The following is a 23,588-nucleotide window of genomic DNA, read 5'->3' as shown; positions in this document are numbered from 1 at the left end:
CCTCAAGTTACAGATGCTTCAGGTTACAGACTCCGCTAACTCAGAAATAGTACCGCTTGTTAAGAACTTTGCTTCAGGATGAGAACAGAAATTGTGTGCAGGCAGTGCAGTGGCAGTGGGAGGCCCTATTAGCTAAAGTGGTACCTCAGGTTAAGAACAGTTTCAGGTTAAGAACGGACCTCCAGGACCAATTAAGTTCTTAACCCGAGGTACCACTGTAATTGAGCCGAGAGTGCAAGTACTGTATCTTTGAGTGGAAGCCAAGGCAACACAAGAAGCCCAAGTTCACCCCCCACCCAACCCCAACTCAACTGTGAAGCACATTGCATGGCCACAGAGAAGTCATGCCTTCAACCTAACCGCCTCTCCAAAATACTCATTGGAACACGAAAATTCTTAGGAGGAAGGGATAGGCAAATATGTCAGCTGCAATTTCTCATTTCTCAAGTTGTGTTTACAGGTCAGCCTACGTAATTCACACTTTCTGAAACAACACTGAAACCGAAAAGCAGCTACCCTTCGAAATTTGTGCTCCCCTGAATCTTGCCATGCAGTTCCCTAGCCAAGTTAAGCGTACAGTGATGCATATGGGGTAAAGTTTGCATAAGAATATATTACTGCAAATAGCATACAAAATGCATTATTCTAAGTTCTTTTAAACTGTATTTAATACTGTGTTTCAATGCTGTAACTCAACCTGGGACCTTAGGGTGGGTAATAAAATTATTATTATTATTATTATTATTATTATTATTATTATTATTATTATTATTATTATTATACAAATTGCATACAAAATTGTATGCACTGGGAGAAATTGACACTGAAATGCTGATGAATTTTCATTATGTATGCTAAAAAAATAAATAAATCCCAAACTTAATTTAAGATTGGAAAAATGAGAGATTGACAGAAACTGAAATTGGCAAATTCATAGTACCGTACTCACTGACCAATAGATTTAGGAACAGGGTGCTTGAGATCACTCCACATTAAGTAACATGGTTTTATTTCCTGTGTGATATCCCTCCAAATAGCTGGATAACAAGAGCAACCTCATGAAGTGTTAGTATTTTTGTATAACACTGCATATCCCTAGTTCCAAAACCTTTGAAAACCAGCCGGGTTAAGATTCTTTCAGCGGAGCAGATATCACCCCACATTACACAATTTGGTGCAAAATCTCGGTCTCTGGGAGGCCAAGCATGTAAAACGAAGCCTGAAAGAAGTTGATCGAGATATATATTCAACTTTGCAAAGGGAGCCCTTATCTCTAGTAGCCAGAAATGTGCTGGGTTTTTCCAAAGTGCAGAGGATCATTACTCCACACCAATGCTGCTTTGCAATTAGCATTGAAGCTGCAAGATAAGGTGGGGGATATATAAGGAATTAAACACAGATAATGTAAATGCTAACAAAGAAACTTAATCCCCTTTACACTCTCACTCTCTCTTTTTTTTGCTTGTTTACTTCCGATTGAAATATTGACATTTAAAGCAAAAGGGTACAACATCAAGTTGCATTTCAATAAAGGTTTGGTCCTAGTTCTGTTATTGTTGCTTTACAAAAACCAGAAATGAGCGGGAGTGTGTCTTCACATTCCATGAGCATGCCTATACATTCTCATGCTCCTGTTTCCCCACTAAGGCCTGTCAGGTTAGCAAAGATGCCCAAATAACCGAATCTGTAATCAAAGTGTCCTTTGTCCACATGGAAGTTTGTTGATTCATATTTGGAGGAAGGTCAAATTGACAGACAACACCTAACTGTCTAGATAATGACTTGATCAAACTAATTCTTATAGACAGGCATGTACAATGAATTACTCCCTCTCCTGAATTGGATGGGCTTTGACCTTTCCGCCCCAGGTATTATTGCTGATCATTATCACCAAATGGTTAGTACCAAGATTTCCATCCCATTATTTTAGTGTAGATTTCTATTTTATTTCTATTTTTAATTTTGCATTGGCTGGATTTAAGCAAATGACTTTTATTAACCAATATCCATCCACTGCATAAGTAGGGAAATGAGTTGTTTGCCTTACAGAAATTCTTTTTTTTCCCCATCCCCTGCCCAGAAATTGTTTTTTTTTTAATTAAAAAAAAACCTTTAAAACACCACATCTCTCATAGAAGCACCTTAAAGTGGATTGCTGTGGTTTGAATTCTGCAGAGATTTTCAAGGAAGGTATATGCATTTTGAGGGGGAGGGACCCTTGCCCCCTCCCCTGGGTAGGGGAAAAATAATGGTTGCAGTGCTTGCTTTTTCCAAAGTGCTTCCTAAGAATCTTAGAAATGAAGCTGCATAAAATATGGCTCTATTTTGTATATAGCATATTGCTTCTCCTTTAGATCTATGTCTTTTGCTTATGGAATCAACCCAAGCCAGGGAGATAAACTAATATTTTGTATAAGCTGAGCCAGACAATACACATGATAAAGATGTTTCATCTTCTTATGCATGCAGAAAAATATGAAAAATTGTAGTTTACACATATTTTCTCCCTTCCAGAGTAAAATTGGGCCCCGCAATTGCCCTGGGCCAGTGCGAGTGGTGTTAAGGAAGCCGAATTTACCTAGCAGCCGAGTGAAAAATGATCAAAATATTAGCCTGATCTAGGCCACATTAAGGAGCCATTGCATTTTCTGACAATTTTCGGCAATCTCAATATGAAAACAGAGCAATTGTCAGCTCATATCAGGTTATGATCGGCAATTACAGTTGCATAATTCACCTCATCGTCTCTTTTCAGACCCTTTATTTTCCCTCTCGGTGACGTTCCCGAAGTGCCTGATGAAAATGTCATATATCATCCAGTCTTTTAAAACTCGTAAGGGGGTAATCTGCTATGCCTTGCTGAGCCTACACTCGTCACTAGATCTTCTCTCTCTCATATATATATATATAATTTTTACTGAGAGGGAGAGGTCACGACACTCATAATTTCCTTTTTGATATTGTCCTCAATTGATATGACAAGGGGCTGTAAAGGCTCTATTGTATGCTGCAGTTAAGAGCTGTTCCGGAGGGGCTGATCGTGAGCAATAACGCTGCATTACTGGGGGGATTCAGCAGTAGTTGGCCGTTTCGAAGATAATTAGATTTGATGTCAACATTTCTTTATCACCTGCATCCTTTTGTGCATCTGCGTGTCAAGTTGTTATTTCCGGATTTATTAGCACCCTCAGAGCTACTATCTATCTGTCAGCTTGCGCGATGTCTGTGTTGACAGTTGTAAAGTTAATTACTACTGCTAATGAGCAGCGGGCTTTTGGTGGACATGGTATTTTGGGCATTTAACAGGATAATTAGATTCTTGTTTCTCCATCTCCATAGCTGGCTATAGGAAGTAAAGCTCTAAAAACTAAAAAAAGAAGAAGAGAGGGATCATCTCTCTCCCTTCCCACCCCCCCCTACATGCAAATAAGAAAACTAACCAATCTTAAATAAAGGGCCAATTTCCGGCTTGACTGATTTTGCCGCTATCTTATTGTTTATTCAAACACTCAGATCTGCTTATTTTTCACAAGGCCTCCTGCAGTTTCTTTGGTTACATCCACCTGAAGAATACAGATTTCCTTCCCTTCCGCATCTCTTGCAATCCAGGAAATCACTGCAGGGCACAGAAACGTTGTTGAAGGCAGTGCTTGATATGCAAGGCACTAACGCAGCCTAAATTTTGCCCCGGGAAAAGCTGGGGTTTGCGATCAGTATGAATTAAACACCATAAACTAAAGGTGCAGCAGGCAGGATGCAGAATTAAACATCCCCGTGTGTACACTGGGAGGGTCTGCCAGTTTCTCCTTCCGGCTGCATTACACAGTCGCGTCCCCCACAACTATCAAATGTGACTTTGTAGTGGAGGGGAGGGAGCACAAGGAAATGCAGTAGGAATCCCTCCCCCCCCTCCCAATAAAGCTCTGGTAAATACGTAACCATATGAATCTCGGCTTTATTTATTTATTTATTTAAAATTTTGCATAATTTAGCTTCCAATCCAGTTCACACTTTCACAGTAAGCCCCACCAGATGCAGCGACACTTCTGAGTAAACCAGCCTAGGATTGGGCATTTGGTCTGCCTTTCCAAATTAGGGGCCGGAGAAGACATGCAGGCTGTCAAGCCATGCTGGGTGCAAATTCTGTTGTGCTCACCCTCACTTCTCCATCCTAAGGGACTAGAAGCTTGACTTCCATCCAAATCAGTTGGAAGTTCTTTATCAATGTGAAAATAGCCTTCAGTGAAGCACTGGTTTGTGGGTCTGATTATTGAAGATCATACCAAAGATCCAGCAGGGCATTCGAAATGTGTGGTTGGGCTTTTGAGCCACCCATTCCCCCCAAACCATTCATCTAAAACTCTATTAGCCACATCAAAGATGCAAAAAGGCTCTGCACCATTTGCCAAGAACATTTCCTTGCCCTAAGAGGAAGAAAAATAATGCAGCCTAAAACTTGCAACAGAGAATAAAACCGGTCCTTTAAAAATTGCTTATTTAAGGGGTCTGAGAAAATAAAAAGGCCGTCACTTAAGCACTGAAAACAGCTCAAGAAAAAGTACCTGGTGGGTCTCTCTGGGGAGAGTATTCCACATCTGGGGTCTCCAGCAGCAAAAAACATAGCTGGAATGCTCCTGCTTACAAAAACATGATACCTGTGTCGACAAACTGGCATGTAAGAATTCAGTTGAAGGTGTTACTAGTAATAGCAATCCTATGTGTTACTATTGGTATATAAAGTCCTCAACATATTGTGACCATACCCATATATGCACCCACTCAACCACTTCCCTCTGCAAAAAGTGCAGTTTTACAAGTGCCACATGTTGCTCGTTCTGCACCTGCAAAGAATAGATCCTTCAGTGTGGTAGCATCTGGAACTCCTGGAACTCCCTGCATATTGTTATTTGTCTGACACCTTCACTGTATTGTTTGTGGCACCTGCTAAAAAAAAATGTTGTTGTTTAGGCAGGGTGGTGCTGTGGTCTAAACCACTGAGCCTAGGACTTGCCAATCAGAAGGTCGGCAGTTTGAATCCCCGTGACAGGGTGAGCTCCCGTTGCTCAGTCCCTGCTCCTGCCAACCTAGCAGTTCAAAAGTATATCAACATGCAAGTAGATAAATAGGTACTGCTCTGGCGGGAAGGTAAACGGCATTTCCATACGCTGCTCTGGTTCGCCAGAAGCGGCTTAGTCATGCTGGCCACATGACCTGGAATCTGCACACCGGCTCCCTCAGCCAATAAAGCGAGATGAGCGCCGCAACCCCAGAGTCGGCCACGACTGGACCTAATGGTCAGGGGTCCCTTTACTTTTACTTTACCCAGGCTTACTCCATGCTTGTCTCTTTAAAAGAAGATGTACCTGTTCTGAAGAATTAAGTGGCACAACCTAGACAGATAGCAACCTAGACCATGAGAGAATACTGGGGGAGTGGATGAAATTAAGGGGACCGGCTTATATAAATAGATTCCAAAATATTTTCAAGAATTAAGATGTAATCCGATTAAACTTTACATATACACACTTTTTCCCACACTCCCAGCAATCGGACACACTTTTCATATAACTAGGAGCCGCCACAGTGCTTATTCTGTTTACTTTCTGTTCATCATTTATTCCCCTCCTATTTTACTAAGCACTTATCTGTCCTGGGCATAAATCATCTGCAAAAAAGGGAAAGAAATGGGGAGGAGGGAGGCTCTAGCTCAGAAAAGATTTCGTCCCTGGCATGAAAATGATGAGAGAATCATTTTCGTCTCTTGTTTGAAACATTGAGATTTATTGAGTTTTGATGGGCTGCAGTGCTAGCATTGCTGTCTGCTAAACAGACTCCCACATACACTTATTCTTATTGCATTTCAGCTATTGGGGGCATCGGGGGGCTCTGGAGTCCCTGGAGAATCTCTTCCCAGCTTAGGTGGGGCGTTGGAACGTCAGTGTTATTAGTTTATATTAGATAAGGAAAGAATGCACACAGAAGCATCTGGTGATTTTCTTTTTTTCTTTACTTTCTGTTTAGCAGCAATGACAGAATGTCATAGTGAAATGACTTCCAGAGTCATCCCCCCCACCCCGTCTTTACTCCTGACCTGGGTTCTGCGGCCTTGTCCCTGGAGGGCACTTCCATTGTATCCTTATATTAATTCTGCTAACTTTTGGACTTCATTGCTGACAATAGACCCTTTGGCTTTCTCCAGCTATTACATTAAATTTCCTATCAAACCGTGTCAGCCTCTGAGGTCAGAGATTCCATGAGAAGCTTTAGATATTTTGCCTTTTTGACTTCATGGGCAGGTGTTTTGCTAAATTGCTTCTAGGTTTATTTGATGTGGTTTCTCTCCACCACCCCCTCCCCCATTATTATTATTATTTTCGGGGCTGGGGAGGAGAAAAGGAACATACCAGACCACTTTGCAAAGGAAAATAACGGAGGTTCACAAAAAGTCCCAACAAATTCAGGGTGATGCTGAAATCCAGAGGTGGGGAAATTGCAACCCTTCAGATGCTGTTGGACTCCAACTCCCATCAACCCCAGCCAGCATGGCCAATGGTCAGAGATGATGAGAGTTGTCATCCAGCAACGCCTGGAGGACCACAGCCTCCCAATCCTTGCTGTTCTGCTGCCACCATTACTCCCTACACTTAGCTAGAATATAAATGATACCAGACTTTAGAATAATGCTTTGGGTCATGCTTGGCCCTACCATTAGGCAGATTGGGGCAGCTGCCTGAGACAGAAAATTGGTCCAGTCCTCTTGAGTTATTCCTATCCTCCTAACCCAGTGTCCTGGCACTAGCAATTCTGGCATAGCTGGCATGTGTTGTCTGGTCGCTTTACCATGTCACCGCCTTCCAAGGAATCACAGGCAGTGTGACTGAGAAAGGCAGAGAGAAGGGCCACACATTTCAGGAGGTGGAGAACCTTAGGCCCAGGGGCCTCAAGACTTTTCTATCTAGCCCTTGGGAATCTTTCCCAGGCTGCAGCCATCACCGGTCTTGCTTCTCACCCTTCTTGAGTGTTTTTTGCCTGACTGAAATGTGCCCTTGAACTGGGATAATGACTCTTTCTTGCCTGAGTGGAGGATAGAGAGGGATGTGTATGTGTGTAGAAACTAGCTTACTGTACAAAGAGAAAGTCTGCATCCCTTGCTCTGCTCAGTTTTGCCTCTTGCCCTGCTGCTGGCATGTGGCCCCCAGAAAGTTACCCAGAAGTGAATGTGGTTCCCCACCCCAGCATTTGAGCAGAAGCTAGAGAGAACAATGAGTAAGCAACAGCAAGGTGTTGAAGGACACGGCTCTGTGTCGTTCACAGTCTGCATTGCATCCTTCAAGCTAGCCTGCTGCACTCAGATGTGGTAGGAGTTGAGTCCCATCACAAGTGTGGAAGCAGAGAACTGTGAAAGCACCAACTTTCATCAGTCACTCAAATGGCTTTGCTCAACCCAGTTGGGGGGCCCATTTTCACTATTCACTTAGCATGATATAGATACAGTTTTGAGTGGGCACGTCACGTACTCTGTTCAACATCCCAGGATACACCTACCTCACCTTTCAACCTGTGTTTATGGTATCATCTCAAAACCAATTGAAGTGTACTGAAATGGTAAATATAAGGAGAGTTGAAAGTGCAGTGTGGGCTGGCATGTAAAATTGCACTACTACTACTACTACTACTACTACTACTACTACTACTACTACCACTACTCTCTTCCATCACCTCCCTTTAGTGCAGCAATATTTGTATTTTGGGTTTGGGGTTTCTTTAAATTTAAAAACATGTCTCTGTCTTGGTTAGTCCTTCGACCTAATGTAGACATGAATGTTAGCTCCCTTTAAAGTTTGATTTGCAAGGCAGGAGACCTGAGAATCTATGCCTGCTGCTTCCCCGTGATTCCGTGAAACATCTGCTGCACCAGCTCTGGCCATGGGTAATGCTAAACACCTCTATCAGGATTTGCAAATCCACAGCAAACCATAGCTAGGATATAAACTATGGATAACCGGCTAAAAGGCAGATAATTGATCAGTTATTTTTGTTTAACATAGGTAAGAAATTCCATCTGTAGCCAATTATTCTCAAGCTTCGGTTCACTAGTGCCCTGACTTCCTTTTCTTCCTTTTTTGTGTCAATGGGTTTTGTGTAAAACTTGAGAACTCAGTGCAGTAAAGCCATAAGAATACTCACTTGAATGAGTAGTTCAAATAAGAGGAGGCATTAACAGCTGTATTCCTGTTACTAGCTTCATTAGTGTCGTGACAGGATAGTTCTGCCTGTTGGTTTTCCCTTTATTAAAAGAAAGAAAGAAAAAAGACATTGATTCATAATAAGATAGAGTAAATGGGAATCGCACCAAGGAACGACTAACCTAACTGTGCAGATTCTCTCCCCAACCCCTCTCATTCATTTAGTCCCATTCATTTCAAGAGAGTCCTATTTTAATCTGAATTAGGTATTTGGTCTGTGCTTGTAAGCAGCAATTAAGACCCAAGGCGGGAATGCAATAGGAAGATTGGGGGGGGGGGCAGCCAGACTCTGCCTGTGCATTGTCTCTACCTGCTTACATCCATCCAGAGAGGGGAATCATTTGTGACACTCTAGGGACAGTTTTGTCACCCTGACAGTAATGCTGTTATGCACCAAGTTGACACACCGGATGAATCCATAAAGACAGATAAGTAACTGTTAAAGTGGCTAGGGATCAACCTGAGTGCTACCACTCACCTGCAAGTGACAAATAGATAGTCATGAAGGATTGAAAATCCAGCGCAACACAGCAATGTGTCAGTCCAGAGCTAAAATACTGCGTAGATACATGAAGGCTGGAGCGCCAGGGCCCCAGGCGACTGCGGGAAAAAGGTTAACTTTAATGTACACCATTGCACCTTCTTCTTTCCACAGCTATATATATTTATTTATGATGTGCATCTATAGCTATATAGCTGCATAGCTGTAACTGCGCCCAGGCCTAAAATGCACAAGGAAAACGCTGGGGTTTGTTCTCCATGTCGGTGGTCCTTCTGCTCTCAAATGCTCAGCATGAGATTGAATTAGAACTTGAACCAAATTAGTATCATTAAGGTCATTACCATCTAGGAGCACTTCCCTGTTTTGAATCAGAACAAGGACCCAACATTCTCAAAGAGCAAATGACCAGATGCCCCTAGGAAGCTCCAAATCAAATGCCCCCTAAAGGTAAAGGTACCCCTGCCCGTACGGACCAGTCTTGACAGACTCTGGGGTTGTGTGCCCATCTCACTTAAGAGGCCAGGGGCCAGCGCTGTCCGGAGACACTTCCGGGTCACGTGGCCAGCGTGACATCGCTGCTCTGGCAAGCCAGAGCCGCACACGGAAACGCCGTTTACCTTCCCGCTGGTAAGCGGTCCCTATTTATCTACTTGCACCCGAAGGTGCTTTCGAACTGCTAGGTTGGCAGGCGCTGGGACCGAGCAGCGAGAGCGCACCCCGCCGCAGGGATTCGAACCGCCGACCTTTCGATCGGCAAGTCCTAGGCGCTGAGGCTTTAACCCACAGCACCACCTGCGTCCTTATGCCCCCTAGGAAGCCCCAAATGGTAGCAATCGTCCTCACTGTTATTTGCTTCCAGCTTCTGGTATGCAAAGGGATGGGAAGCACATTGGCTCAGTGGTAGACCACCTGCTTTGCATGCAGAAGGTCTCAGGTTCAATCCCTGGCTCCTCCATTTAGGACTGGAAAAGACTCGGGTCTGAAATTGTGGAGAGCCGCTGTCAGTCACAGGTTCCCCATCCCTGGCCTTTAGGGCACAAACATGTACTGCAGTTGCACCAAATTCTAGTGCTGTGCTGAAAATTCCTCCTTTGTTTCCCCACCACTGCTAGCCATACACTGCAAATTAAGGGAAAACAAAATTGTGCCTGAAAATGCACTTACCGGTCTTTTGTGGGAGTTTTGTGTGTGCCGTTTCTTTCCTTCTACAAACCATTTCACCAATCTGCACGTGTCAATCAAAGCCATCATGGGAAGTCATCATGGGACAACTTTTTTCAGATCAGGAAGCTCAGGCAGCTGCAGAAACTGTAGAGTTGAAAAAATGGGAAGGAAACCTCATACACTTTCTCTCCCCCCCCCCCCCGCAATGATATGGTAAGCTTAAAAACCTGCTGAGATTCAGAAGAGATTTTCAAGTGCCCTGGGATCAAGGCAGAAAAAATGGGAACCTCTGGTGTACAAATTTCAGCACAGCACTAAGTTAATGAGATCAAGCGGGGAAACAACTTTCTCCCCACCAGTCATAATTTTCTAAACCTCCAACCTGCTTCATCTTAGCCATATCTACCCCAATGGTCTTAATTGCATTTTTTATTATTTTGAGACATTTTATTTAGACCAATAGAGGTCCCCATCTGCAAATCTAATGAAAGGAGAGGAGGCTGAAAAGGAAGGAGAAATGAATGAGCATTACAACTGCAGGTCCCAGTACCTAACTGATGAACTCAGAAATGTGTTTGTGTTTCCCCTTCATTTATTTCAAACATGTTGTTGAAGGATTATGAGGGATTTTGCAAATCAGAAAGACAATTTTCTTATTCTGTTTCAAATACTCTTAAAAGGGAGGGGGAGAGAGTGTGTGATTCTATGCATCAGGCATATTAGGAGCAATCAGGTGGATGAGGCATGTTCATAGTCTAGCCGTAGCTAAGGCTTCAATCCTGTTCACACTTACCTGAGAGTAAGCCCCATTGGTTGCTGCATACAAGTGTGATCCAAAAGGCAATGTTGTGTCAAGCAGCAAGATGGTGGTAGAACAGTATACTATATTTAAATAGTATATTTGAAGAGTTAGCACAGAGTTCACCAACCATGTTCATCCCATGGGCATATTTGGATTTTTTTAGTGAGTGTCATGGGCAACACCCCCCTCTGTTCACTTCTCTCCCCCAGATGAGCACCCACAAAGACAGACAGACAGACAGACAGACATAAAAGGAAGACATATGTGTGTGCACCAACAAATTTTACTTTTTGAAGCCATATGGGTGAAACTCAGATCCAGCAGAATTAATCTGAGCCCTGAGAAGCAGGACTGAAAGAGGAAGTGGGGGGAAAGGGTCACTCTTCCCCCTTCCTCCTTCAGCTCTATGTACTTTTCCTAGGGAGAAAAGGGCAGCCACTTTCACCACCTTATGACCAAGGCACCAGGGAGGCTCAGAGGTTTCATGGGCATCAGGGGTATTCCTCAAGGGTGTCACTGCATCCGTGGGCATCATGTTGGTGGTCCCTGTGTTAGACACTGTCAAGAAGGAGGCAGTTTTCAAAGAAAAGCATGATTGGACAACACCATATGATTGGAAAATGCAATCATATACAATCGTAGCTTGGTTTTCGAACGGCTTAGTTCCCAGACGTTTTGGCTCCTAAATGTTGCAAACCCAGAAGTGACTGATTCAGATTGCGGCCTGATTATGGAAGCTGAATGTCTGATGGGGCTTCCATGGCTTCCAAAGCTCCTGCAGCCAATCAGAAGCCGCACTTTGGTTTCCAAACGTTTTGGAAGTCGAACGGACTTCTGAAATTGATTCCGTTCAACTTCCAAGGTACGACTGTACATCACTGAGTTTAGTCAGGAGCTAACCATTGAGGCTTTGCTTTGCTGTAGTGGTGGCCCAACCATCTTGATGCTATGAATTGTTATTTGTTCTTCACAATTCACAGGAAAGCCCACTTGTAGTTCAGTAAACTCCATCAAGTAAATTCTTGCATAGTTACAGGCTGCAAACAGCTGCTGTACAAACACTCCAGGCAACTTGAAAATGCTGCTGTGAGTCCTAAGAAGATGAGAAGAGAGTGTGGCATAGGGGTTAGAGTGCTGGACTAGGACCTGGGAGACCATGGTTCAAATCCCTACTCAGCCACAAAGCTCACTGGGTGACCTTGGGCCAGTCATTGTATTTTTGTCTAGCCTACCTCACAGAATTGTTGTGAGGACAGAATGGGTGGATGGAGACAGGGCACCTATTTTACCTTCTTTGGTGGAAAGGTTGTATATAAAATGTCATGATAAATGAATCAGGAAGTTCCGTGATTCCCCCATGGCATTTATGCACCATTCCAAAATTCCGTATCATTCCTACATCAGAAAACTGGAAATTTCCATGGTACTGAATAAAAAGTGGAAAGTACTAGATGAATTCTGAATAGCTCCCCCTGCCTCCGCAAAACAATGCACTTTGATCATTCCCTATGAACTCCATATTTTCCTTATGAGAGCAATGTTTTCTCTGAATTTCAAACTGGCATTATTTTAACACAGTTCATTCAGCTTCAGAGGCAGAAGAGGCCATTTTGGACTTTGCAGGCTGATCTTTGCTGTAGAACTTTTGAGTTATTCTGGTCTTTGAATTTGGGGAGCAGGAGTTATTGGACACAGAATTCGGTTCCCCATTACCACACACATCAGGTGGGGAAATCAATTCAGTTTGCATTTAAAGGCGGGTCTGCCTAATTTGCATTTCCTGTATACAAACTGAAACACGTTTATCTTTTGAAATCCACAGCATTTTTTCCTGAATTTTGCAATGCTGTACTCCAGTCAAATAGGGTGTACAAAAATGCCTCTGCTGGGGTAAGGGGTGCATAAAAATGCATATAATGGTGCAAATAACATACAAAAATACAGTACCGATGGGGAAATTGGCCATGTAAAGAAATGTGTAGATTAGTCTAAACTGCAAAAAAGTATATATTTGGAGAAATTCATATTAAAATGCTGATGAATTTTAATGAGGAATTTATAGAAATATATACTGCAAACCGATCTAGAAGAACGTGGAAAACTGAATTTAAGATTGGAAAAATGAGAAATTGACAGGAACTGAAATTGACATGTTCACACATCCCTACTTAAGCAGGAGTACTTTCTGGGACTCTCCTTTGTGTGCAGGCAATTTGGAAGGCAAAAGAACGTAAGGAAGTTGCCAGGTACTCACAAAGGTCAAACTTCCAATTACTGGCGCCGTGGAACAGAAATGGCACACAAAGGTCAAACTCGTATTTCTCTCCCCTCCCCTCTGCCTTCGTTAATTATTCCAGCCATATATGCCCCTTCTCCCCAGATCGGAAAACGTATGGTAAGGATCCTCTCCATATGTAGAAATGTTTGCAATCTTTGTGTTCAGCCTGGGAGCTACACTACTTTTTAGTGGAGTTTTGCAAACTTCCACTCTGCGTTTTCTCGCTAATTCATTTCAAGCACACTGCATTTTATTGGCTTATCTCCTAATTCTTTTGATTAAAACACAAGCAAAAACCAACCAACTTGAACAGGTTGAATGCCACATCTGTGCTGAAGATAGCGGCGCACTTATTTATGGCTCAAAGAAATGGAGCCCAAATTAAGCTAGCGATTGCCGTAGAGTGGATAAGCGCCCATTATGAATTATCCTTAATTATAGCGATTTCCTAAACTAATAAACCTGCTAAATCTTTATTGCAAAGGTTAGTTTACGCAGCGCATATAAAATCCGCATGTGCTACGCATCAGCCACCAGCTGTCTGACGGTGTGTTGCTATTGCTCTGAGTGTTCCCATAAATTTTATGTTGGTTATATTAAGACTCAGTCCATATCACTACCCACAGATGCCACTAGACATAAAAATTGCTCTCCAGCGAGCCTGAATATCCCTGGAAGCTACTTGTGGCTAATGTTCCATGTAGTATTTGTACGTGAAAGCAGCAGATTGAGGAGTTATTTACAGATGAATATTTCAATCCAAGTTAGCGCATAGTGGCCTACTTAGCCTGATTTTTTTTCCTGGTTTATTTGTATGCTAAATAATTCACCAAAGCTCCTTGTTTACTTTCAATAGTACTTTCGGCGAAATGCAAACAAGGCAGCCAACTTCAGGTGTTCAAAAGGCTAAGCTGCTCCTTCTCCTACTCCCACCCCCCTTTTAAATGCAGGTCGGAGCTGCCAACATCGATGGAGCATCCCTTGCATTTTGATGATTATTTGTTCACGTTCAACAGCCCTTTTTAGCACGCCAGGTACACGTTACGATGCTTAGCCCATTTATCCTCACAATAACCCTCTCAGTTAAGTGAGGGGAGTAAATTCACAAACCCTTGGCTGGAGCACGTTAATTCATTTATCATGTGGGGAACCAGTGTGCGCCCCCCCAGATGTTGCTGAACAGCAACTCTTGGGCCATTGGCCATGCTTGCTGGGGTTGATGTTGCCGTTCAGCAACATCTGCAGGGCCAAAGGTTACCCACCCCTGATGTATACCAATAAGATCCTTATGTAGACAAGGCATTCCACACCCACACACAGCAGGGGCAGATCAACCCAAGGAGTGGGGGACTCCAAAGCAGATTCGTGAATGCTGAGCATGCTCAGTGAGCACAGAATCCTGTTGGGAAAGGATGACAGAAAATGAGGAGGGAGGGTGGAATGCCATATTCTGGTAATGAACATGGCTGGCTGGAATCCTGAACAAGATCACTGCAGTGTCGGTCTCACTTCTTTTGTTTTGCTGCAGGCCCAGTTTCATTCTTAGAAATACATATATCCCCTTTCATATATTATTACAGTGGTACCTCGGGTTAAGTACTTAATTCGTTCTGGAGGTCCGTTCTTAACCTGAAACTGTTCTTAACCTGAAGCACCACTTTAGCTAATGGGGCCTCCTGCTGCCACCGCACCGCTGGAGCACAATTTCTGTTCTCATCCTGAAGCAAAGTTCTTAACCCAAGGTACTATTTCTGAGTTAGCGGAGTCTGTAACCTGAAGCGTATGTGACCTGAAGCATATGTAACCCGAGGTACCACTGTACTGGGTTGTATCCAACTAAGGGCTACTCAGAGCAGACCCACTGCAACTAATGAACCAAAGTTAGCCATGTCCATTAACTTCAGTGGGTCTACTCTGAGTAGGACTGGCGCTGGATACAATCCATTGTGCTGCTCATTGGCTTCCAATAGGCATGTAGTTGGCTCCTATGAGAACAGGATACCAGACTAGATGAGCCACTGGCCTGATCCAGCAGGCTTTTCTTACATTAACATCTTGGAGGAGACATTCTGCCTCTATGTAAGAGAAGGAGTGGATCTCTCTTCAGAGATGCCACTTACTGCTCATGGGGTTTTGTTGGAAGTACTTTTATAAAAATTTGCTTCCCCATTAATCTGGGGGGGGGGGGGAATGAATCAATCTAACCAGTTTACATCACCATCCTATGCACAATTGCTCAGAGTTTATTCCTGCAGTTTTCAGTGGAACTAACTCCCAGTTAAATGGATGGATGTAGGATTGCAAATAGATACAGGATAAGCTAAAATCCTATGCACATTTCCCCAGGAGTAAACCCTAACGAATGCTTCCTTCTGAATAAGCATGCATTGGGTCACAGTTGTTCACCTAGTAAACAACAATTCAATTAAAAGTGCAAATAAAAGAGTGCCATTTCCACCAGCTTTTGGTATCTTTCTGCTTTTATACATAGTTGTGTATTGCAGCATTTGGAACACATTTTATTCCCCTAGCTCAGGGCTGGGGAGCTTGCGACTTTCCAGGTGTTGTTGGACTCTAACTCCCATTAGCTCTGGACTTGTAGTCCAACCACATCTGCAGAGCCATAGGTTCCCTATCATTCCTTTCTATTCCTTTCTATTCCTTTCTATTCCCTTAATGAAAGATCATCTAACCCCTTTTATATCCAGTTCACCAGCAGAGCTTGCATCCTTCAGGTGAGGGCCTTCTGCAGATACCACCTTATCAGGAGGTTCGTTCCACACAGTGTAGGAATTGGGTCTATAGTGTTGTGGCACCTTTGGAATTCACTCTTCTTGAATCTTAGACAGGCATCATCTCTGTTGTCTTTTAGGCCTCACCTGTAGACCTTCCTCTGTCAGCAAACCTTTTCATTGAGATCTTTTCCAGTATGCATCTTAATTAATTGGAATTTCTAAAATATGTTTTTATTGTTTTATCACGTGTTGTTTGCCTTCTTGGTAAGAAGGTATAACAACAACAACAACAACAACAACAACAACGGGTGAGTGGGTGTTAGATTTAAAAGAATGGAGAGAACTGCTTCCAGTTCAAAGCCCAGGCCTGCCTAGCTTGTAGAGAGTTTGTCTGCTGAGCTAACTTTTTGTTTTACGACATTGATTTTCATCATTATTATTGCTCACCCTAAGAATTGCTCTATTGATATGTACTCAAATTCTTATTGTACAAAAATTGTAGACAACTCAGTTACAGCTATCGATGTATGTCTCTGGCTTGCTCTCTCCGCCGTCAGCCTATTTCAACCAAATATTATTCAGATGCTGCTCATGTTTCTTGCTATTGATTTTGGATTGTGTTCATTACATACTTCCTCGGCTCATGTACTGAATCCGCCCAGAGCACTGGTTTTCAGCTGGCGGGTCAGGACCTACTAGGGTGCTGCATCCTAGTCTCAGAGGCCAATTGTAGAAAGGGCACCAGTTCCTCGTGAGCATCTGGGTCAGAGGACACTGTCTTGGGGGGTCCCAGTTCAGTGGTATCTGACTCAGATTCACTGGATGGACCTTGGTCTGCGTTTAGCACCTCCACAGCTTGCACAGTTCTCCCAATGCAGTTGGTTCACCTGTTTTTCGGGGGCCTAGCTTCTTCTCATGGTCAGGTTCAGGATAGCAAGTCATTTTTTTTTTTTATGTGGTGAAGGGCTGTGGCTCAGTAGGAGAGCATCTGCTTTGCATGCAGAATGCTCCAGGTTTCATTCCCCAGTATTGCCTGCTGGGAATGCCCCCCTATCCAAAGAGCTGCTGCCAGTCTGAGTAGACAACAGTGAACTCGATAGACCAGGGATCTGACTTGGTGTAAGGCAGCTTCCTGTGAACCCTTTCACACTTTCAGTACCATGGTGAGAAATTTAGGAGTGCAGGGTCCCTTTACAATAGTCACAGCTGCACCCTTTCTAAGATTATACAATAATCTTGTAATTCTGCAGTAATAATAATTAAGGATGCAGTGCAATGATCAGTACAGATCTCCAGGTGTTGCCTTTCAGCTGGATCTACTATTTTCTATATGGGCACGTATATGGGTAAATGATTTGGATTGTTCCAATATCTTCTTTTGGACTGACTTCAGTTGTATTTTTCATGAAGTTCCATTGTACATGGCAGAACCATTCTCTTGACACTGAAGCACTTTGTGTTTTCGGTGTTCCCAAATACTTAGCTTTGGAGCAGACAGTGGCTGAAAAGTCCCCCTTTTAATGCTGATTGGACAGCTCCAGGACGTTGCAGAAATAGTGACTAGTTTTCAGTCCCCTGCAACCCCAGACTGCTAACACCAGCACCCTTTAAATGTAAGCTTTTTTGAACTGAAGGATGAAGCATGGCTCTGATTTATAATTTAAAGGGAGGGGGGTCTTCAGATATCAGAAGTTTGGGGAAGACTTATTTAATTGGACAGACATCTGGCAATTGGCTTGCTTGGAAGTAGCTTCTCCAATCAAGCCAGTGAGCATCCTACCCCAACTAATTCACCAGGCCGTCAGTGCTTTGAACTGTCTCAGGCATGCCTAACAGTTACATGCTAGCAACTAGAGTAAACACTCTGGACAGAAGAGAAGAGGGGAGCGAGCGGGAGAGTCACTGGGAATAAAGAGAGATTACAAGACAACCCATCTGCTAGAGCTTTGAATGGAAAACCTGTCACCCCTTGTTATAAGGCAGAAGAACCCCAGCTTTTTGACAATCATGTGGGCCGGCTTACAATAAAAGCAGAAGAGAAGCAAACTTAAACCTTTTCCTCCTGGCTGACATTGTGTCAAAAACATCATTTTTCAAGGAATCTCGCAGACAGAAGAGTGAGCCTGAGCGGAGAGTAAATGCTAACAAGAAATAAAAAGGAGGAAGAGAGCTCGGAAGCATCCACAAGCTTGGGGGGAGCTAAGTGGACTTCCCTACAGAATAGCCAAGGGAAAAAGAGAGAACGCAACTGTCAGGTATATTTCCAAGGCAGTGTCAAGAAACCAAGTTGGTGTGTCTAGCAGGGGAGATGTGGAAAAGCATATAATAATTGGGATCATCTTGATTCCCTGCAGTTGTTAAATCTTCTGTGTACTACAGAGTTGGCCCAGTCTTTTGGGAAGGTCATGTGCAGTGAATTGTGTTGCAATTCTAAGTGTCCCTCCCTTCCAGGGTGTATTATTATTATTATTATTATTATTAATAATAATAATAATAATAATAATAATAATAATAATAATAATAATAATTATTATTTTATTTCTATACCGCCCTATACCTGAAGGTCTCATATGCACCCCTCTGTACATCTCAGCTATGCTGCTGAGCTGCAACGTACAATAGCAAATAGTTGCACTAACTTCAGTAATTACAAACTTTTAATACTAGTCAGGGTAGACAAACTTTTTCCATTCATAATGCATCCTCATAAGACTCATCTTCTGCATGTAATGCTCATAATCCTAGCCAGTGTGACTCTTTTCCTCCTGGCTTAAACATGACAACAATTCCAGACACCAGAAACCCTATGAAATGTTATTTTCCCAGGGTCCCAGAGTCCTTACTATGCCCTGGAAGCTAAATGTCCCAGGGCTCCTTGATAAGTAGGACACTACAGGGAACATAACAGGGTGTGAATTTCAGAATTCCACCCCCTCCCCTCCCCATTTTAGATGGGCAATAGTTTAATTTGCTGAGCCCAAATTGTAGCTGAGCTGGGGAAGGAATTGGATTTCCCATAACTTCTTAATTTTGTTTTTGTTTGTAAGTTACAAGTGACAACAAGTGACAAACAGATCGAATTAATAATAACAACATGATAATGGTGAAAACAACTTGTAATAAATGATTAGACATAGACTGAGCACTATCACTCTTGACCAGGTATACCTCAAACTCCTACTGGCATGAGTTGGATACCAGTGACCAAGGAGTGTACACCCAATGGGATTTTTTAAGCAGATCTCTGTATTACAAACTATTTTGGACTGAAGAAAGAAAGAAAGAAAGAAAGAAAGAAAGAAAGAAAGAAAGAAAGAAGCCAAAATCCTCCCAGGGCACCTTGAACATGTTGTTTGGTCAAAAATCAAATCAAAATTTATTTACGGCCGTAGGCCCATACAATTAAAACAACACATAAATAACAACTTGTGCACGTGGGATAAACAGCCGCTAAAACACCACTATAACAATAAAATACAATACGATAGAATGGCATACTACGCCTTAGTTAGCTTGTAGTGCTCCTTGGCGTCTCTTTTGGGTAAGGACAGTGACCAGGAACCTTGCCACTTTCAGGGTCGTATGAGTATCCTTATCCTGCAAGATTTGGGCAAGGTGGAATTTTGGTGGGGTACCCTCTAGTTTCTGTATGATTGGTCCCAACAAATTTGCCCGCGGCACATTGAACAGGGGGCCAATGAACATAATGTGCTGGAGCGACTCCAGTGTCTCCTTATCACATTCGCACGTGGCGGGGGCTTGGCCCTTTGAGAATCTATGTCTCAGGACGTTGGAGGGAAAAACGTTGAACCTCGCTTTGGTGAAGGCCAGTCTATGGGCAACAGACGAAAGGGAGGAGAGGTATGATGGAACGCAGTAAGTTAAAGTGATCCCGATGTTCTGGGGCGAACAAACACCTCCCCCCAGCATATAATTTCGCTGTAGATCGATGTCATCCAGTCTTTGGCGGATTAGTCTTTGAGCAGTAATTTGGTCTAGTTTTAGGGAATCTGAAGGAGAAATTTGTTTGGTCCTTTTAAGACTGTCCAGCCCCTTGTTCTAATTATGAGGTTAACATCTAGCTTTTTCCAACCTCTCGTGGAAAATGTACAAATAGGGTGTATTCATGTAATGGACTGTTTTGGACATTGATTTTTGAAGGTTCGTTAGATAAATGCTGACATTACAGATTGATGTCTCTTTAAAACAGTGTCTGGCACACAACCATGGAAGAATCAAAACTATTGACAACGTTTGCTTGGAGGGCCCGCTGGAGGCTTCCTTTGCATTAATAGGATCCATCAATTTAGGTGTTCCTTAATTATTCTAAATCTGCATCTCAGAGCTGAAAAGGGTCTGTTCAGCCAATTTGATCCTGTACCCAGGTAACTGAGCAGTCTGTCCAAGAAAACAAATAACTCAAGATGTGGGTTCACCACCATACCACAATGTCTTCTTTTAAAGGCAACACATTTTGGAATATCTTTGTAGAGCCATTTACCCAACCGGAGCAGAGAAGACATTGATTAGTTGGGCAGCTCAGGCCGCCCCCAAAGCAATTGTGTGGTTCAGCAAAATGCATGCATGCAAAATAAAGTTGAGTGTGTGTGTGTGTGTGTGTGTGTGTGTGTGTTTATCCCCTCACCCTGGTACCATCAATAGATTGAAGACGTCGTTTGTATCTGCAAGTGTTTCTTTAATTAAGACCTTTTAAAAATCTTTGCTATTGATTCATTCCATTATCTTATTGATTAACTGCACTGGATTGTGTACTTGGTCTTTAGTGGGAAGAAACAGACTCAGCCTCCTGTCATTACCAACAGATGTGAACTGTAAGCCGTGCTCAGTGTCTGTGCCTGCCAAACAGTCTTGAGTTTTAATGAAGTACTACATTACAGGAGAAGAGCCAGTTGTCTACTGCTTATGGGGTGACCAAGCATAAAGGTTCCCTTCCAGATACTCATAAACCAGCTGCATACCAGAGCATGGCAAGATATTCTGCTTATGATTAAATGGGCACAAGATGTAGGTCACAATATTATGATGGAGGATTGGGTTAAATTATGGAAAACTGACTTAAAATTTACAGATTGTTCACTATTGAAGGAGAACTACATGAAGATGATGTACAGATGGTATACAACACCAGTGCAGCTAGGGAAAATGTACAAAACTAGCTCAAACATATGTTGGAAGTCAGAACAAAAAAAATTCCTTCCAGTAGCACCTTAAAGACCAACTAAGTTAGTTCTTGGTATGAGCTTTCGTGTGCATGCACACTTCTTCAGATACACTGAAACAGAAGTTACCAGACCCTTCTATATAGTGAGAAGGTGGGGAGGGGTATTACTCAGAAGGGTGGTGGGAATGGGTGATTGGCAGATAGCTGTGATGAGCCTGTTGACGACTCTTAACGACTGCAATAGGTCTTACAGGAAAAAGCAAGGGGTGAGAAGGTGAAAAATGGCTTTGTCATGTATAATGAGATAATGTATAATGAGATGTATAATGAGATAATCATGTATAATGTATAATGAGATATGTCATGTGTAATGTCATGTATAATGAGATAATGTTGGAAGTGTAAGGAAAAGGAGGGAACATTTTATCATATGTGGTGGGATTGTAAAGTAATTAAAAAAATTTGGGAAATGATATACAATGAACTGAAGAAAATGTTCCATTTAACATTTGTTAAAAAACCCGAGGCATTTTTGTTGGGGATTGTAGGGAAAGACCTGCCAAAAAAGTTGAAAAACATCTTCATGTATGCGGCAATGGCCGTGAGAGTTCTGGTAGCACAAGGATGGAAGACTGAAGAAATCCCAACTGAAAAGGGTCTGTTCAGCCAATTTGATCCTGTACCCAGGTAATTGAGCAGTCTGTCCAAGAAAACAAATAACACAAGATGTGGGTTCACCACCATACCACAATGTCTTCTTTTAAAGGCAACACATTTTGGAATCATGGCAAGAAAAATTGATGGATTATGCAGAACTGGCAAAATTGACACATAAGCTACGGGACAAGGATAACTGTGACTTTAAGGATGAATGGGAACCTTTCACAAAGTATTTGAAGACGCAACAAAGTGAACTGAACTCCTTGGCAGGTTTTAAATAAACATCCACAATTTTTTTACCGATAATAATTAGCTAAACAGTTGGAGGATCTATACATCTCTGTAACATGCAGAAAATAGCATTACTGGAGAAACCAAAGACTGGAACTGAGGGAAGAGGTGGGGTGAGGAAAAATGGGGGGGGGGGGAATAAGGATATGTTTTTGGAAAATATGTTTTGTTATAACTTTGAATAAAAATAATAAAAAAGATATTCTGCTTTGCATCTGTATGTTAAAATGAAGCCCTTCTTTCTCTCTCTCAAGTAGTGTATTATCATAGGTGACCCACAGATGTCGTTTCTTTGCTGTGATTCAAACTTCCATATTGAAGAGTTGGTTGACATTAATAAGAATTTGAGGGGCAGTATTCAACTGCTGTGACTCAGCAGTGCAATGATTTCTGCTTGCACAATGGGAATCCTCCCCTCTTCTCCCATCCCCACTTCCAAAACTGCTCCAGAGGAGTTTCTTAACCTAGAACACATTTAAGGGACATATGGGGGTGGAGTGGAGAGGGGGAGAACATCCCACAACACAAGGAAAAATCAGTTTGGTTGCCCTTTTCTGAACCTTTTTATTTTTATTTTTGAGGGGAAGCTATCAGAACTGTACACAGTGTTCCAAGTGCAGCCACACCACAGACTTGTATAATGGTTGTATAATAGTGGTCATTTTATTTTCAATCCCTTTCCAAATGATTCCTAGTATAGAATTTGCCTTTTGCACAGCTGCAGCATGCTGGGATGACATATTCACTTGTGTGTTTGTGATAATTATATATACTTACGTTTTTATCTATTGTAAACCATATTGAGATTTTTCAGATAGTAAACGGTCTATACATAGAAGTAATTAATGAATAATAAATAATTAACACAAGTTGTGGGATGTGGACTCTAACCACCCAGTCCTATGCATGTTTAGTTAGAAGTGAGTCCCACTGGTTGTATCGTCCCAGAAAATGCAATTAGGATTGCATCCCTTGCTGTTTGGGAATTTTTGGATCTTTGTATATAGCTTTGCTTTTAACTTGTTTCTCTCTCCCCCCCCCCCCCCATTTATCTGAACGTTGAACTCTTGGTTTTATTTTTCTGCACACCAGATGGGATTCATGATTGTTTGTAGTTGTTGAGATGATTTGTATATGTTAAGGGGAATGCAAGTTGAGTGGTTAATGTGCATAACAACCAGACATGTGCATAACACCAGGCTTTATGGAGAATGTGCACATAATAGTTCCATGAAGAGGGAATTGTGCACATTTCCCAGTCAATATACATAATATCCAACAGTCATATTGCATGGTGAAAGATAACCTTCAGCTGTTGTTTTTGAGTGCTTTTGAGCACACATTAAGAAGGGCTTTGATTGGCGGCTTGATATATGTGTTACTCTGATAAGGCCGACGCTGCTCACATAGGGCAATAGCCTCTGACCCACACTCTCCGGTGTGCATACAGGAGGGAGATAAAGGGCTGGTTTTCTCCTGGCATTCTTGAAAGTTGCCTTTGGTCTCAGTAACGGCATGCCTTGCCTTCCCATCCCTCCAAATAATCGGAATTACAGATTTAAGTAGAAAATTGGGTAGTGTTGGTCGGGGGGAGAATCTCACGAGGCGCCTGTCAGTTTCATGCACCAAAAGGTCAGGTGTGGACTTGGCACATTAGAGCAGCCCTGGCCTGGATTGGATGATGATTCTCTTACATGGGGAGGACCCTGGTTCAGTGGCAGCGTACCT

The 23,588-nt window shown here is 42.6% G+C and overlaps 1 protein-coding gene across 7 annotated transcripts in view; it reads left to right on the top strand.

Moving 5' to 3' along the window:
• FTO (FTO alpha-ketoglutarate dependent dioxygenase) overlaps positions 1-23,588 on the top strand; it is a 266,874-nt gene that overhangs the window by 194,612 nt on the left and 48,674 nt on the right. The window contains exon 9 of one of the 7 annotated variants that reach the window (XM_083752973.1): positions 15,865-15,904. The exons of the other annotated variants lie outside the window; for them this stretch is intronic. Within the exon in view, the coding sequence (XP_083609099.1) occupies positions 15,865-15,877 (13 nt within the window). The 3' untranslated portion in view covers positions 15,878-15,904. Of the gene's footprint in view, positions 1-15,864; positions 15,905-23,588 lie in introns of those variants that run through there. 7 annotated transcript variants of the gene reach the window in all.

The sequence above is a fragment of the Podarcis gaigeae genome (assembly GCF_964106915.1).
Source record: "Podarcis gaigeae genome assembly, chromosome: 8".
NCBI classification, from domain to species: Eukaryota; Metazoa; Chordata; class Lepidosauria; order Squamata; family Lacertidae; genus Podarcis; species Podarcis gaigeae.
This window is presented reverse-complemented; position numbering and strand designations above follow the sequence as displayed.